This window comes from Nerophis lumbriciformis, linkage group LG11, assembly GCF_033978685.3.
Source record: "Nerophis lumbriciformis linkage group LG11, RoL_Nlum_v2.1, whole genome shotgun sequence".
Taxonomy (NCBI): Eukaryota; Metazoa; Chordata; class Actinopteri; order Syngnathiformes; family Syngnathidae; genus Nerophis; species Nerophis lumbriciformis.
The window spans coordinates 3,607,308-3,625,469 of NC_084558.2; the positions used below are offsets into that span (position 1 = coordinate 3,607,308).

An 18,162-nucleotide genomic window follows, 5' to 3' on the forward strand; every position below is an offset into this window, starting at 1 on the left:
GGCGTGCGTTTAAGAGCGCACTGCTGTGTTTAGATGGAGACAGGTGTGGACAATATTGGAGACAGACGCACTTGTCCCCGCGCTAAAAGTATACAGCGAAGGAGAACAACTATTTGATGTTGCTTTTATTTTCTCAATACAGCGTCCATCAGCTGCTGTGACTGACAGTTAATGAGGTGAGGAAACATGCAGCAGACGATGTGTCGTGAACGTTGTCAAAACTTGTTTATAAAGTACTTTGTTTACTGGGATGTTCACTCCTAATTTATTTAACTGCAAACTGTATCAGTGTTCAAATAACATCAGTACCAGCTCAAATGTTTTGTCATCTCATCGAACTGACCGAAGGCTGTGAAGATTGTGTATTCGATGTGTGAGGTGTCACTCCTCTTTATTTTTGTTGGCCAAACTGTTGTATTGAACCAAGAGAAGAACAAAGCTTGTTTGTTAGACTTCATCGTCATTAGCCACACTGCTTTGTGTTTTATATTGATATCAAAAAGTAAACGCCATGTTTTTTTCATGTCACAAAGAACATTCAAAAAACCTTCATGGGACACATCATTTTGTTAATGTTTTATTGTGTATAGTTAATTCCTATATGACATATTTCTGCTCAAACTCTTAATGGATCTGTCCCGATACAGCATCTACATTTACATATAAATGTACATAACTTAAAAAAATAATAATTGAAAAAAATACCTTCCTTTATCAAAATGTAAAAATAGAGATAAATGCATCATGAAATGACAAAAAGCTGACAAGTTTATAATAATAATGAATAAAAAAACTGTAAGGGTTGGAATTGGGGGTTAAATCACCAAAATGATACCCGGGCGTGGCTGCCGCTGCTGCTCACTGCTCCCCTCACCTCCCAGGTATTGGGGGTGATAGGTCAAATGCAGAGGATAATCTCACCACATCTAGTACTTTAACTTAAAGCATGCATGCATATATTATATATATATATATATATATATATATATATATATATATATATATATATATATGTTCATATATATATATATGCATATATACATAAATGATAAATGGGTTGTAATTGTATAGCGCTTTTCTACCTTCAAGGTACTCAAAGCGCTTTGACACTACTTCCACATTCACACACTGATGGAGGGAGCTGCCATGGACACAACGGACATGACGAGGTTGGTACTAGGTGGGGATTGAACCAGGGACCCTCGGGTTGCGCACGGCCACTCTTCCACTGCGCCACGCCGTCTTGTGCATATATACATATATATATATGCATATATATATATATATATATATATATATATGCATGCATGCTTTAAGTTAAAGTACTAGATGTGGTGAGATTATTCTCTGCATTTGACCCATCACCCCAACACCTGGGAGGTAAGGGGAGCAGTGAGCAGCAGCAGCAGCAGCCACGCCCGGGTATCATTTTGGTGATTTAACCCCCAATTCCAACCCTTGATGCTGAGTGCCAAGCAGGGAGGTCATTTTGGAGCCCCTGCCTCGAAAGAAAATAATGTTTGCCTTGGTGCCCTAAAATATGAGCCCTCCTTTAAGGCAACACTTGCCTTGACCTTAAAAAGTATAAATTGGAGGCCTGCACTACTAAACACTATATTGTTATATAATATACTTTTTAGCGTGGTGGACAACATTTGTACAAGCACCAATTAAAAGCACAGACACTAGCTAGCGCAATAGAAAAAAAACTAGTCAAACAATGTTATAAAGAAGTAAAGAAGGTGATATATGGTCACCATGGCAACCACATAGCTGGTATTCTGCTACTATATATTCAACTGTTTTATGACTTCCTGCTCAATTCTTAGCTGTTTGGCGAGCTTGCGTCCCTCATCAGACACATTTATCACAATTACTCGCCAGCCATCAATTTTAGTGGTGGACCGAATACGTCGACGCCACACACACACACACGCACACACACACACACACACACACACACACACACGCACACACACACAACGCCAATTAAAGGGGGATATTTCTCTTGTTTATGCGTTGTGACAGCACAAATACATTTACAACCGGCCTGACAGGGCAAACCATTTGGTACAATTAGCGAGCTGCTTTAGGTCTGAATGAAATGAATGAATGTTGTCAGCCAGCGGCGGGCACCAATTGACTCGTCGACGTCTCCAGGGATCAAGGAGAGTGCAAGGAAATAAGCGTGGAAGACTTTAAAGGTCGCAACCTTCTTGTAAACTAATACGGTGCACCACAAGTGAAGCAAAGCAATTATTTTCTCTGATAGACTGAACAAAAGCAGAGTTTTTCAACCTTTTTTGAGCCAAGGCACAAAAAATGCGGAGGCACACCACCAGCAGAAATCATTAAAAAAGGAAACTCAGTTGACAGTAAAAAGTCGTTGTCGCAATTGTTGGATATGACTTTAAAGCATAACCAAGCATGCATCACTATAGCTCTTGTCTCAAAGTAGGTGGACTGTCACCACCTGTCACATGACACCCTGACTTATTTTGAGTTTTTTGCTGTTTTCCTGTGTGTAGTGTTTTAGTTCTTGTCTTGCGCTCCTATTTTGGTGGCTTTTTCTCTTTTTTTTGGTATTTTCCTGTAGCAGTTTCATGTCTCCCTTTGAGCGATATTTCCCGCATTATCTTTGTTTTAGCAATCAAGAATATTTCAGTTGTTTTCATCCTTCTTTGTGGGGACATTGTTGATTGTCATGTCATGTTCGGATGTACTTTGTGGACGCCGTCTTTGCTCCACAGTAAGTCTTTGCTGTCGTCCAGCATTCTATTTTTGTTTACTTTGTAGCCAGTTCAGTTTTAGTTTTGTTCTGCATAGCCATCCCTAAGCTTCAATGCCTTTTCTTAGGGGCACTCACCTTTTGTTTATTTTTGGTTTAAGCATTAGACACAATTTTACCTTCACACTGTCTCCCGCTGTTTCCGACATATACAAAGCAATTAGCACCGGCTGCCACCTACTGATATGGAAGAGTATTACACGGTTACTCTGCTGATACCGACACTCAACAACAACACATCATTTGCAGATTATTATTACTGGTTTGCAAAAAATATTTTTAACCCAAATAGGTGAAATTAGACAATCTTCCATGGCACACCAGACTGTATCTCACGGCACACAGTGGTTGAAAAACACTGCTCTATAGAAAAGATCAAATTTGGTATTTTTATAAACGACCGTAACATAGAAATATTTGTCAACTTTATTATGCTCCAGGCAAAAAAAAAAATTCTACATAAATGTCGATATATGAAAGTAAAACCTACATTTTCTAATTGGCCTAATGGTTTACAATTATCAATCAAATCTTGGAGGATGATTAAGAGTACAAAAGCCCTTAAATTGATATCTCTGTGATTTAAGTAGCCCCTTTTTTGTCACATTTTTGATTATTATTATTTGTTATTATTTAATACTCTCTGTATTTGCTTTTGTTTTCTTTCCTTGACATGTTTCGCTGATGTTGAAAGTGCCTTGACTTTTGCGTGAGTTTTTTGTTTTGCGTTTAAAAGGGTAGAATCTTCCGCATTTCAAGTGTTATGGAATGCAGCGTAGGACTACAACTGGTAGATTGGTGCCTCTGGATTGTGAAGTGGTACTGAGGGCCGCACAATGAAAACTCAAAGGATTCAGCGGCTGTTGATCTATATTTCATTTTCAAAGCCAATACGATATACCGATTTCTTTAAAAGAAAAAAAAAAAAAACAGCCCGCATGTCATTTTTGTGTTATTAGTAGGGGTGCATGATAAAATATCAGACAGCTAATTATCGTGTCGACATGAAGAATTAAGACGTCACACCGATAAATCCAATAACATAAACAAATAGCGCCGATAACCGATTAAAAAAATAAATAGGCAAGATCAGACATAAGGTAACCCATAGGTGGGTTAAGATGAGCAAATGGGGCGGTATAGCTCGGTTGGTAGAGCAACTTGAGGGTTCCATGTTCGATCCCCGCTTCTGCCATCCTAGTCACTGCCGTTGTGTCCTTGGGCAAGACGCTTTACCCACCTGCTCCCAGTGCCACCCACACTGCTTTAAATGTAACTTAGGTATTGGCTTTCACTATGTAAAGCGCTATGAGTCACTAGAGAAATATAATTCACTTCACTTCAATTCTCACAAATCAAGTGCTCCTTTGCCCATACTCATGTTGTAAACTTCCTGACTGCAAACCAATATGGCGCAGATTGTTTGGCACTTCAATGTTTCCGAGGAAATCTTCTGCAAAAAGGGGTTTAAAAAACCCCCATCACACTTCAACACATCAAACCTGAACGCCAGCATCGCTACAACAGTGTTTTTGAAAGCCTATGAGGACGCCTTTTGTAATAGTATTTTTTAGAATCTTTAAATATATGCTGCGGGCTGCACTTTGGACACCCCTGCTCTATAAGTGCACCTTTATCAAAACATAACATCCTGCTCCTACCTGAGGAAAATGAGCCAGCTGAGGGGTTTAGGTAGCCCAGGTGGGAGGGGAGGTCATCCTGTGTTTATGTTGGAATGCTAAACTACTGACTCACTTTGTTTGCGTGTCCACAAGGATGCAGTGTAGGTGTTTTTAGAATAACACAACCATTTTGCTGTGTGTGGTAGCTGGGTGATGCAATTTCTTCTTTTCCAGAAAGTTGAGCAGCTGGAGGTTGATAAACAAGCTGCAATGATGGATGAGAGGTGCAGTTAGATGTTTCAATCAATCTGTCATCCGCAGGAAGCAGCGCTGATGTCATGGCTGATACAGTGTGTGTGTGTGTGTGTGTGTGTGTGTGTGTGTGCGTGTGTGCGGTGATTCATGCAGCTGGTGTGCTGCCATGCTTTTATAATGTGGGAGGGAATTGTCACTCTATTCCATTCTGTGCATATGTTAAAAAGGTATAAATGAGGGGTGGAGAAACTGTGGCACAAGAGCCATACAAAAAAATTCCTGACAGAATAAACATTTGCACTAAAATGTATGCCAGAAGTCAGGCGTTGGCAACCCAAAATGTTGAAAGAGCCAAATACAAACAACAAATCTGTTTGGAGCCGCGAAAAATGAAAAGCCGTGTTTAAGTCTTATAAAGAAGGCAACAGATGATGTAAGTGTCTATATTAGCTAAAATAGCCTACTATCAAAATGACTATGTGTCGCAGACTGAAGCAAATCTTCGTTGACAGAAATGTTGAAATGTAATATTTATTCTACACGTTTTTCCAACATTAGTAAATCAGAGGCTACTCAGAAGGTGAGACAACTCCTGGAAATGGCCAAAGGTATAGATGTTTGTATCCAAGTTAAAGGAAAGGTCTTCTTTGAATAGATTTATTACAATCATTGGCAAGCTGGGTAACGTTTGCTGTGGTCTGGAACAACATGGCACACAAACAACTATCTGAAATGCAGCCAATATTACATGAGACATGCACAACTCAATTATATACAAAGAGGATAAAAGAAAAGGATATTAAATGAGCTCAAATGAGGCATAATGATGCAATATGTACATACAGCTAGCCTAAATAGCATGTTAGCATTGATTAGCTTGCAGTCATGCACTGACCAAATATTATCACTCCAACGAGTCAATAACTTCAACAAAGCGCACCTTTGTGCATGAAAGTTTGACTTGAACACCTGTGATACATAAAAAACAACAGCAAGTGAGTCAGAGCTTTTCTTACGGTCACTCACACACATCAGAGACCCTACTGGGAAAAGTATCGCACAGGTTATAATGGAGGAGGTTGGAGTTATGATGCCAGTTTTTAACGATAGCAAAGGGGAGAATTATGACATCCGTTAAAAAATATATTTATTTCACTGATATTAAAAAACTAAATATTACTTTAGTTGTATAAATGGTCTTGCAAAGGAGTCGTCAACACAGTGCTTGATGAGCACCAAATCAATTCACAATAAAGAGAGAAAGAAACACTAGCAGTGCATGGCGGTAGATGGCCACAATGTATCCCACCCGGCCTTCTCCAGTAGTTTATGATGCTACATATATTTATATGAATATATATGCTTGTAACACAGAACGACGACTGCACAGGTGTGAAATTGAAGCGTGGGACAGAACGCGAGGGGGAACTTACCCAAGCTGTTCCATCATCTCACGTCCATCTGCCCGACGCGGGCTGCGTACTGCATCCGCATGAATTAAAATCCATGCATGAACAAACTAAACATTGAAACTAACAAGATGCAGAATAGGTTTGGCTGGGTATACATGACACAAGGTCTGTGGCAGGGGACTGGATCAAAACATGTCTTTTTATAAAAACAACTGGTTATAGCTGCATCATATGACAGATGTTCTTAATAACCTTAGCCTGTAAAACCAAACCAAATTATGAGATGTTACATAATAGTTATTCCACTGAATCTTGAGTGTTTTTGTTTTACTTTCCATCTGATCAAATACATAACCTAACACTTATTAGTCCTTTATATCATTTTTGGGGTTAAGTTCCTACCCCTAAGTCGACTTATTTTTGTAACAGGACTGACTTTATAGCATAATTATATGAAGTATGCATGTACAAAAAACAACAACAACAATATATTATAAATAACATAACAAATAGTAACAGGACTGTAATAAATGAGTGACCTTACTTTTGGTCTTCCTGCAGAAGATCTGAATGATGCAACTTCCTGTGGGCCGTGTGACCTGTGTGGTAACAGGACTGAGTGAAAAGCCACAAATAATGCAGAAAATGTGATGATATAGTAACTTTATGAACTGTATTCTGACCTAACAGAAGCTTTGCGATGGTGCAGGCTAGAGGTTGACACCTCCTGGTGGCCATAGACAGTCATTGCATTTTAAATTGGACCACTTTTAGCTCGACCAAGTACATAAATAAAAAAAAACCTCTTAAAATTGCATTAAAGTGTTGACTTACCTTCTTAACAAATTGCAGGTGTCATGCAGTGCTACAAAATGACCCAGCATGCATACAAAAGCAGTCACCTTGCCAGCAGGTGTTATTGATAGTAATAATAATGGCATCCACAACACCCTCTTTAACCGATTGGATACACCTGGGTTATTTTTTTGGTGGGTCCAATATCAATCCACACTTGTTATAAGTGACATTCTTCAACAAACATTTTATTCATGTTTGCAATTATGTGCCAAAAAATAACAATAAAAACTGGTCTATGTAATGCATTTCTTTCCTGATTAAAAAAAATTATCACATTGCATAAGAGTGGCTAGGAAGCATACAAAATACAGGTAACATCTTCAAAGAGCTTAATTGTATAAGAATATAATACTTTTCACAAAAAACACTGTTGGCAAGGGTTGAAAAAAAAAAGAGTCTAATTTGGTCCATGATTACACACAAGAATGCTCAATTATTCAGTACCAATTAAAAATACTTTTAAAAAAGAGCTTTTCACAAGGCCACGAGTGACAAATATAAAATACAAAGTGATTAGGTAACAAATTAAAAACAGCAGACGATGCTAACAACAAAAAGAAAACTCCCGCTTATAAACCACAGGCATTTTTTTTTATACATTCCAGCCCACAAACAATGACTTGATAGTATATATATTACATATTATTACACAAGTGGAACTATGAGACCACATACGGAACAACATTGCACAAAGTAATGGAATAAGTCATACAAAATTGGTATTACAAAAAACACAATTGTACAGTTTTACAACAACAAAAAAACAGTAAAAATGAGGTCACTATTATTACATCTGTATAAAAAGTTTGATTAAAAAAGCCCCTTGCTCTTCTTCAGGTTCTTCTGCTTCCAGTTGGGCAGGGCGTTGAACTCCACCCGACTCAGCTCCAGAAGGTTCTGCAGCGAGAGAACGTTACAAGAGCAATCTTACAAGCTTGGTAAGACGTTATTTAGATTTTTTTCCCCCCATGCGGTTGTTTACAATGAACTAATTCCTGTCAACAATGGTGGGATGCAATACACTTGTTGGAAATAACTCTTGAATTATTGCCTTCTTCCATGTCTCCGAGGGCTAGTTTGCTAGTTTTGACTGTTTTACAGGGATTGTACCTTAAAGTCCTGGTCAGAGAGGTAATCCTCCAGGCGGAGAGGGTCCACCCCGTCAGGAAGGGGCGACCTGGTGAGCTCCTCGATGGAATACTGCAGCTTACTCAGCTTGGACAGCACCTCCTTCACTAAGGCCACTTTGTTTTTGGAGCTCTCAGTCTGCATGCAAGCAATGTGTCGTTACCATCGTCATCATGTACTGACAGAGTTCCTTCTAGAGAAAACTGGAGTATTTCTCACTTTTGAGATGCTGGGGTCCTTCTTCCAGTATGGGAAAATGTTGGTAAAGGTGAGCGGCTCACAGCCTGCCGTGACGAGATACGCCTGAGGGGGGCGCCGAGAACTCTTTTCTGTAAAGCCAGCATGGAGAAGATAGTCATAAACTAGCTTTGGGCGTATTGATACAGAAATATCAATACTAAGGTATACTGGTATCGATTCTCATATTACTATATCTGTCCCACATCTTTGGAACTCTTTACCACCAGACCTTGGCAAAATATCCCTCTTCAAATCAAGACTCAAAACACACCTATTCCTGACTGCTTATTCATTGTAATCATCTTTTCTTTTCTCTTTGTTGTTGTTTTTTTTTATCCAATTTGATTTTATTCTTGTCCTTGAGTGCCCAGAAAGGCGCCTTATAAATAAAATGTATTATTATTATTATTATTATTACAATACCTGTGGGAGATGTGTATTTTTTGCAAGAATGAATGACACACTCTAATTTCAGATAAGCTACAGTGCATCCGGAAAGTATTCACAGCGCTTCACTTTTTCCACATTTTGTTATTTTACAGCGTTACTACAAAATGGGATGAATTCATTTTTGTCCTAAATAATTCTACACACAATGTTACGACCGCGCATTCTTGAGTGCGCTCCTCTGAGCGCGCCTATGGACACGCCCACGGGTCTTCCTCTCCAGCTGCGGCCGCATTTGATTAATAACGGTGTGTGTTTGGGCTGCAGTGATTCATCCATTCATTTAGTTAGAATAAAACTTTGATTTGTATTTTGTCACTTGGATGAATTGTTAAATGAGTTCAATTAATAAAGATTTAAGACTGCTTCAAAGGGCACACATGAAAGCAGTGCACCTACAGCGATGTAGATCGCACTGCAGGGGATGTTGTCTGTTTGTGTGTGTGTGTGTGTGTGTGTGTGTGTGTGTGTGTGTGTGTGTGTGGTACTGTGGTGGGGGACAGTAGAGTGCCGAGAGAGTTGGCTCAAAGATGAAGGGGAAAGAAAGCAATGGGCCCAAAGAAGACGCAAGAAGCTGTTGAAAGTTTTGCGATTGTTTAAAAGTAGAGATGTCCGATAATGGCTTTTTTGTCGATATCCGATATTCCCCAACTCTTAATTACCGATTCCGATATCAACCGATACCGATATATACAGTCGTGGAATTAACACATTATTATGCCTAATTTTGTTGTGATGCTCCGCTGGATGCATTAAACAATGTAACAAGGTTTTCCAAAACAAATCAACTCAAGTTATGGAAAGAAATGCCAACATGGCACTGCTATATTTATTGTTGAAGTCACAAAGTGCATAATTGTGTTGTGTTGAGGGGGGGTATATATTGTAGCGTCCCGGAAGAGTTAGTGCTGCAAGGGGTTCTGGGTATTTGTTCTGTTGTGTGACGGTGCGGATGTTCTCCCGAAATGTGTTTGTCATTCTTGTTTGGTGTGGGTTCAGTGTGGCGCATATTTGTAACAGTGTTAAAGTTGTTTGTACGGCCACCTAAGTGTGACCTGTATGGCTTTTGACCAAGTATGCATTGCATTCACTTGTGTGTGTGAAAAACCGTTGATATTATGTGACTGGGCCGGCTCGCAATTGCAGTGCCTTTAAGGCACGCCCCCAATATTGCTTTCTGGGTGGAAATCGGGAGAAATTCGGGAGAATGGTTGTCCCGGGAGATTTTCAGGAGAGGCACTGAAATTCGTGAGTCTCCTGGGAAAATCGGGAGGGTTGGCAAGTATGACTGGGAGACACAACTGCTCTGTACATCTCCCTACATCCGTGTACCACTTTAAAAAGTCATACATTTTACTTTTTGAAACCGATACCGATAATTTCCGATATTACATTTTTAAAGCATTTATCGGCCGATAATATCGGCGGTCCGCTATTATCGGACATCTCTATTTAAAAGTATAAAAGACATATAGCTTGGTGAAATATTTGCACTGTCAAACGGAGCAATGATGCAGCACGTGGCAAGAAAGCACCCTTCATAACAACTAGAAACAAGGTTGAACTTTTTTCTCTTTCAAATATAAGGTACTTTGGTACCACCATGGTATAAGTGCAGTTTCAATGTTATGTGCATTTATAAGAAGAAATAAAAAAGGTAATCACAAAAATCCTTGTTCATCTGAACTATTTTCCCTAAATGATGCAATAAGTGGGATTTATTTGATTAATCGAACAAATTAATTGATAGATTACTCGATTACTAATAAAGTCAAAAGCTGCAGCTCTATAGTCCATCCATCCATTTTCTACCGCTTATTCCCTTTGGGGTCGCGGGGGGCGCTGGAGCCTATCAGCTCTATAGTGTGGGTTTTAATTTATTCCAAGCTCAGGTTTACTTGTACACGTAAGAAACACCTTACAGTACAGTACACATTTTTGATTACTGTATTTTTCGGACTATAAGTTGCAGAATTTTTTCATAGTTTGGCCGGGGGTGCGACTTATACTCAGGAGCGACTTATGTGTGAAATGATGAACACATTATAATATTATTGATGTCATTGACGTAAGAGACTAGACGTATAAGATTTCATGGGATTTAGCGATTAGGAGTGACAGATTGTTTGGTAAACGTATAGCATGTTCTATATGCTATAGTTATTTGAATGACTCTTACCATAATATGTTACGTTAACATACCAGTTGGTTATTTATGCCTCATATAACGTACACTTATTCAGCCTGTGGTTCACTATTCTTTATTTATTTTAAATTGCCTTTCAAATGTCTATTCTTGGTGTTGGGTTTTATCAAATAAATTTCCCCAAAAAATGCGACTTATACTCCAGTGCGACTTATATATGTTTTTTTCCTTCTTTATTATGCATTTTCGGCCGGAGCGACTTATAGTCCGAAAAATACAGTACGTTAAAATTTGAGGAATATTGTACTTTTGTAATAACTCCTTATTCAGCCATACTGCATAGTGCAGAAAACCTTTAGCATATTTCATAGAAAAAGGGAGCAGGTGTATCTCGCACCGCATATACTGTAATGCTTAGTTGATTTCACCTTTGCAGTACTGCAGCGTGGTCTCCATGGCACACTTCCTCTCGTTGTCCCAGCGCATCTTTGCCGAGCCCGTGCACTGCTCCTCTTCCGGCTGCCAGCCCTGCCAAAGGTACACCTCCATGCGGTTGTCCAGCAGGAACAGTGCTGGAGCAGGAACAGGCGTTATGAGCACACCTGAGGGGACGATCACATGCTACGACGTGCCGGTGTGAAAGGTACCGGGCTGCTGGGCGGAGTAGAGGTTCTCCTGCAGGAAAGGCATGGCCATGACGCCCTCCGTCACCCTAGCAGGATACAGATACTCCTCCCCTTCGAAGACACCAGAACTGGCACCCAGGCGGAACAGCCTCGGGGTGTAATTGTACTTCCCTGGGTCTGAAAGCACAATTCCTTAACATCAGTGATGATGGATGACGAATAGAAGCCATCAGTTTCTAGGTGAAACACCTTGAAGCATGCAATCGTAGGACTTCCTGTCCTGCACGCTAAGAACCTTCAGGAATTCTGCAGGCTCAGCTCCTTCCTCAATCTCCTCCGCCTTTACCCGGCTGCTGCTTTTCAGACCCAACTCAGACGGACACCTTGAAGCGAGAGTGAGACACGTGTTAGGAAGTTCGCCACCTCTGATCTCCACTTGCGTACCTCCTACCTCTGGCTTAGAAGGGCCACAGCCCTCTTAGCCACCTGCATGGCGCCGGCATGCACTTTACATCCTCGCCACACGTAGAGACGGCCATCCCGAGCGTGAAGCAAGACCAGAACGGCCCGCGAGCGCAGGCTGGCGCTGTGGCAGTCCACCTCCACCAGCATGGCCTCCACGTCCGCCTCACCGCGGACGCAGAACAACCTCCAACCTGCTGGAGAAGCGACACAGAAAAGGTTAAAGGCAGGATACTTTGGAAAAAGATGTTATTCATATTGTTTTTTTATATACCGGAGGTTTTGACAGAGTCCTCTCGACTGCCCTTGTGGATGATCAAACCGCCCTGGAACAGCTGGAGGAAGCACGGGGGCTCTTTTCCCTGAGTCACCAGAACCTGGAATTCAGTCAATACATATCAAGTTTTTATTTCAAGGCTGTTTACTCTCACTGGACACATTAAGTGCACCTGCACAATCTAATAAAGTTGGATCAATAACTTTAACAATAACATAATAAACAATAATAATGATCAATATTATGGTGGCTCTATTTCTTAATAGCATGTACTTAGTTACACTAGAGGGGCACATATTAGAAATAGATCCAAGTAGCAGTGGTTACTCAAAAAGGACTTCATTTACTGAATTTGTCGAGAAGAACTTTAAAATCAACGTGCATTTCAGTGCGTGGAGTCACTCTGTGGAACAACTGAGGGGACCAGTTAAAAACGTGTTCTAACATGATTCCATTTAAAACACCGTTTAAAAAAGAAGTACGAGGAGGAAAGAGAGTGATGCCCTCAGCACAGAGTGATGGAAGAGAGGTGAATGGTCAGAGAGTGTTTGGGCCTCTGTGTGTGTGTGTGTGTGTGTGTGTGTGTGTGTGTGTGTGTGTGTGTGTGTGTGTGTGTGTGTGTGTGTGTGTGTATGTGTGTGTGTGTGTGTGTGTGTTTTGTCTCGTCTTGTCTCGTCTCATACGTACTATTGTATTGTTAGTGTACAGGAATTTTTCTTGTTTTTGTTTGTATGGTATTGTTCTTGAATGATATTGTTTATGTTAAATGTGGAATGAGTGAGAGGGTTTGGGATATTATAAGCATCTGCTTCATCCAACCCCTTTTCAAGCCTTGCACAAATGTCTCTGCAAAAATGTAAAAAAAAAAAAAAAGTGTCGTACTGTGCAGGTTTGCAATAAATACTTACATTCAATTCCATTCAAGTGGAGACTGACCAAAAGAAGATTTTAATGACAATTTGGTGCACATGAATGTGTTTTTCTAAACCTATAATATTGCAGTGGGTGTTTTTAGACATTTCTCAGTGTATCAAAAAAAAAAAAAGTTCACATACTCTATAACTTGTTTTTATTTTGAAATGAGAATGACATATTCTTCCTCGATGTACACTCAATGCACTGATATACCGGTAAATGCAATACAGTGTAACCTCGATTCACAAACGTTTACATGGCGCCAAATATGCCTCTGTGTGCGAACGCTTCATTCATTCATTTTGATGACATCTCATCCTGTACACACAACATTTTGAAGAGACGGGGGCTCCTACATCACATTTTGTTTACGTCATGTGCGCAAGAGCTTCGAGGATAGGCGGCACATCTGACAAGTGTATTTCCACAATTGTCGTACCTGTGTCAGCCTGTCTTAGAGATCACTTTGTGTGATCAGAAACACTTTAAATGTGTCCAAACTCTCACAGTCTTGCTATATAGCTTCGGGTCGATAGGCAACCATTGAGCTAGCATATTAGCTAGTTAGCCGTCGGCTTGCGACACCTTCAGTTTGAGGATTTTATCAGCGAAAGGGGCTTTGCTCTGCAGCAAGTCTTTAATTGTGATGAGACCGGAAAAAGATGCCACAGCGGACCTTTATTACAGTGAAGGAGAAGAGACTACCAGGACACAAGCCGATGAAGGATCGCTTCACACTGCTAGTTTGCGCTAACGCTAGCGGTGACTACGTGAAGCCACTGCTTGTTTATTACTTCGAAACTCCCAGAGCGTTCAACAATGCCACAAATATTCACAGACACAAGGTAAAAATATTTCATTTTTTTTGTTTTATACACATTATAGAGTCTTTTTTTTTACTAAAATAGGGACCTTTGTCGAGGCGAGAACCAATTATTCATGTTTACATTGATTCTTATGGGGTACACTGCTTCAGGATATAAACTTTCCGGTTGGCAAACCAGATTCAAGAACCAATTCGTAAACCGGGTTTCCACTGTATCACATTTTGTGGTGTGTATAATTGTACTTTAATCATTATTTCATGCATGAATATTCCTTCATGTGTATACCGTATATGTTCATTTAGGGCTGTCAAAATAAACAAGTTAATTCCTGTGATTAATCACAAAAAATGTACACATTAATCATGCACTTTATTTTGACCGTACAAGCTCATTTACTTTAACAGCTATACGATCAGTGATCAGATCAATGCACATGTCAGTACAAAAATGAGTGAAGAGACTCCAACTGGCACATTTCACTCCAACAGAACTTTAGATAAAACTGTTACCACGTTTTGTGCAAATAATTGACAGGCATTCAAGTAAAAGTAGTAGAGTAAAACGTTCCTTTTGACATTCTGACAATAAAATGGTCTATACTTAGGCACATTTTAATTCTGCAAGCGTCAAAACGTAATAATTCTGATTAAAAAAAGCAATCATTTAACTAATTTATTTATAACCTATTCAGTGGCCTAGTGGTTAGAGTGTCCACCCTGAAATGGGTAGGTTGTGAGTTCAAACCCCGGCCGAGTCATACCAAAGACTATAAAAATGGGACCCATTACTTCCCTGCTTGGCACTCAGCATCAAGGGTTGGAATTGGGGGTTAAATCACCAAAAATGATTCGCGGGCGCGGCACCGCTGCTGCCCACTGCTCCCGTCACCTCCCAGGGGGTGGACAAGGGGATGGGTCAAATGCAGAGGACACATTTCACCACACCTAGTGTGTGTGTGACTATCATTGCTACTTTATATGTACGAAGTCAATTGCGCAGGTTTCTCTACAATAGCATTATTTGTTCTTCGGCCTATGTGCTTGTCCCCTCGCTTCTACACGACTGTGTTACATTTCACTGACAGTAGATCATTTCCAGTCACTCTGGTTATTGCTATAGTATTAAGTGGCAGCTGTTAATTATTTAATGGTAATTACTTGGAAGCTATGCAGACACGTCGAATAAACAACATGAGTGAGCATGCTGTGGCTTTTACCTTTGGGGTTATTGTTTTTTAAATGTATTTATCCTATTGAATTCTGTTGTGAAATGTGTCGGTTATTGTTAGAAACTGACAAGGAGCGATCGCATTACAGTCCAAAATGGGGTCTTATTCTGTCAGCAGCTTGGTTTTTTATTGACTCTTGACATATTGTCAAAATAAAATGACGTACAGTACAAGCCAAAAGTTTGGACACACCTTCTCATTTCAATGCGCTTTCTTTATTTTCATGACTATTTACATTGTAGATTGTCACTGAAGGCATCAAAACTATGACACCTGTGAAGTGAAAACCATTTCAGGTGACTACCTCTTGAAGCTCATGGAGAGAATGCCAAGAGTGTGCAAAGCAGTAATCAGAGCAAATGGTGGCTATTTTGAAGAAACTAGAATATAAAACATGTTTTCCGTTATTTCACCTTTTTTTGTTAAGTACATAACTCCACATGTGTTCATTCATAGTTTTGATGCCTTCAGTGACAATCTACAATGTAAATAGTCATGAAAATAAAGAAAAAGCATTGAATGAGGAGAAGGTGTGTCCAAACTTTTGGCCTGAACTGTATATCATTAGATATTACACTAATTTGCTTTGGCACCCTTTAAAGGTATCTTCTTATGCAAAACCACATTTTCTTACCCATTGACACCTGCTTTTGTGTATTTGGGATCCTCATAAGTCCCTAAAATTTGAAATCCAACCCTGGAGGCATATTTATTCAAACAATCTTGTCTTCTTCCAAACTTGCTTCTAACGAGCCGTTTGGAATTTGACACTTCAGTGACTTATTTTTCCTTTTGTCAGCGGATAACTCCATATATGGTAGAGGTGTATCTCAAGAGCTTAGCACAACTGTGCCATTTTTATTCAGTTGTAGTCAGTGAGTTCCGTTTTCTTCCCTATCCTCTTGTTGTGGGGCAGACTGGCTCGTACATGCACATGTATCCCGTGCTGTTGCCATTTCTAATATAGAGTAGCGTATTGGTCCAAGTTATATTTGTCAGTAGACACACTAAAAACTACAACATGGCTGACGGGGTGGAGACGCAGTGGAAGGTGGCTTGGGCTGGAGGAGGGCTTCGGCAAGTAAATAAAAACGCCCATAAAACGGCACATTCTGAAGAGACAGAAAGCGGCTTGAAAATGGCCCGTAAAACTAAATCCATGCAAAATGTTGTCCAAAGAACGATCATTACCGTATTTTTCGGAGTATAAGTCGCTCCGGAGTATAAGTCGCACCGGCCGAAAATGCATAATAAAGAAAGAAAAAAACATATATAAGTCACACTGGCGTATAAGTCGCATTTTTGGTGGAAATTTATTTGATAAAAGCCAACACCAAGAATAGACATTTGAAAGGCAATTTAAAATAAATAAAGAATAGTGAACAACAGGCTGAATAAGTGTACGTTATATGACCAACTGAGAACGTGCCTGGTATGTTAACGTAACATATTATGGTAAGAGTCATTCAAATAACTATAACATATAGAACATGCTATACAATCTGTCACTCCTAATCGCTAAATCCCATGAAATCTTATACGTCTAGTCTTTTACGTGAATAAGCTAAATAATATTATTTGATATTTTATGGTTGTGTGTTAATAATTTCACACATAAGTCGCTCCTGAGTATAAGTCGCACCCCCGGCCAAACTATGAAAAAAACTGCGACTTATAGTCCGAAAAATACGGTACATGTTATGTAGACCACAAGGAAGTGTTTTAAATGTAGAAAAACAATTTATTATGACCCCTTTCAAGCAGAGCTGAGATGCTGATATTTCTTTCAGATAGCTTAGCATATAGTCACATAAACTGATTGGTTATAGCAGTGATTCTCAAACTGTGGTACACGAGCTCCATCAAGTGGTATGCCAAAGAATCACTTAATTAAATATTCAAACAGTGTTACTGTTTAAACCAGGGGTGTCAAACTCATTTGAGCTCAGTGGCCACATGGAGGAAAATCTGCGCATACGCGGCGGGCCGGACTATTAAAATCATGGCATTAAAACTAAAAAAAAAAAAGACAGCTTCAGATTGTTTTCTTTGTCTTACTTTGACCAAAAATAGAACAAACACATTCTGAAAAATATTACAATAAAAACATAGAAAAAAATACCGGCAGCGGTAAAGTTTAGATCCATGAAGGAAAGACGAAAGTGAAGTTTATAACTGAATACATTTACATATGCATAAAAATTTGGTTCCTTTTTATTATTTTTTCAAATGAATTAAGTAACTTTTATGACAACCTTTTTCCAAAACACAATATAGAATGTGAGATACAACAGGATAATGCATACATTTATCATTTGTTTTCAAAACGCTTACAAAAAAGTGGGACCCCAAAAATTTACTGCGGCACCCCATTTTTATGACTTGTTGGGGTCCTTAGGACCCCATTTTGTAAATTCATTGCGCCAACACTGATGGAGTATTGGTGCGTGCAAAACAGCAGCAGGCAGCTGTGGCCTGCAGGCCGGTTCTAATACTAATCAAATATCATTCTGGGGGCCATAGATAATATATTCGCGAGCCGGATCTGGCCCGCGGGCTTTGATTTTGACACCCCTGGTTTAAAACTGTGTGTAATGTTACAGTGGCCAAAAATATTAAACAAACTTGTTAAACAAAACCTCTGCCTTGTTGTTAATTTTATTATTATTAGCCTTTATTTAACCAGGTAAAATCCCATTGAGATCAAAGATCTCTTTTCCAAGGGAGACCTGGCCAAGAGGGCAGCAGCAAGGTTACATTAAAAACAGTAAACAAATGCATAAAACATCACATTTACAACATTAAAACTTGCTGACATGACACATGTGCATACAGACAAGGTAGACTGCAGTCCTTTCACAGAAGCTTTAAACTCATTCAGCGTAACTAGGGTTTGAAGTTTAATGTTCAATTGTAGGTTATTCCAAGCCT

General features: G+C 39.6%; 1 protein-coding gene across 4 annotated transcripts in view; it reads right to left on the reverse strand.

The window, feature by feature from the left end:
• Positions 1 to 6,937: 6,937 nt before the first annotated feature.
• Positions 6,938 to 18,162, reverse strand: part of svild (supervillin d) — a 114,933-nt gene continuing 103,708 nt past the window's right edge. For 2 of the 4 annotated variants that reach the window (XM_061967863.1, XM_061967859.1), the window contains 8 exons: positions 12,259 to 12,361; positions 11,974 to 12,181; positions 11,772 to 11,905; positions 11,544 to 11,699; positions 11,325 to 11,468; positions 8,283 to 8,392; positions 8,046 to 8,201; positions 6,940 to 7,832 (listed from right to left, as the gene is read on the reverse strand). In XM_061967863.1, the coding sequence (XP_061823847.1) occupies positions 7,746 to 7,832; positions 8,046 to 8,201; positions 8,283 to 8,392; positions 11,325 to 11,468; positions 11,544 to 11,699; positions 11,772 to 11,905; positions 11,974 to 12,181; positions 12,259 to 12,361 (1,098 nt within the window). In that variant the 3' untranslated portion in view covers positions 6,940 to 7,745. Of the gene's footprint in view, positions 7,833 to 8,045; positions 8,202 to 8,282; positions 8,393 to 11,324; positions 11,469 to 11,543; positions 11,700 to 11,771; positions 11,906 to 11,973; positions 12,182 to 12,258; positions 12,362 to 18,162 lie in introns of all 4 variants that reach the window. The other 2 variants (XM_061967860.2, XM_061967862.2) reach the window with 2 other exon arrangements.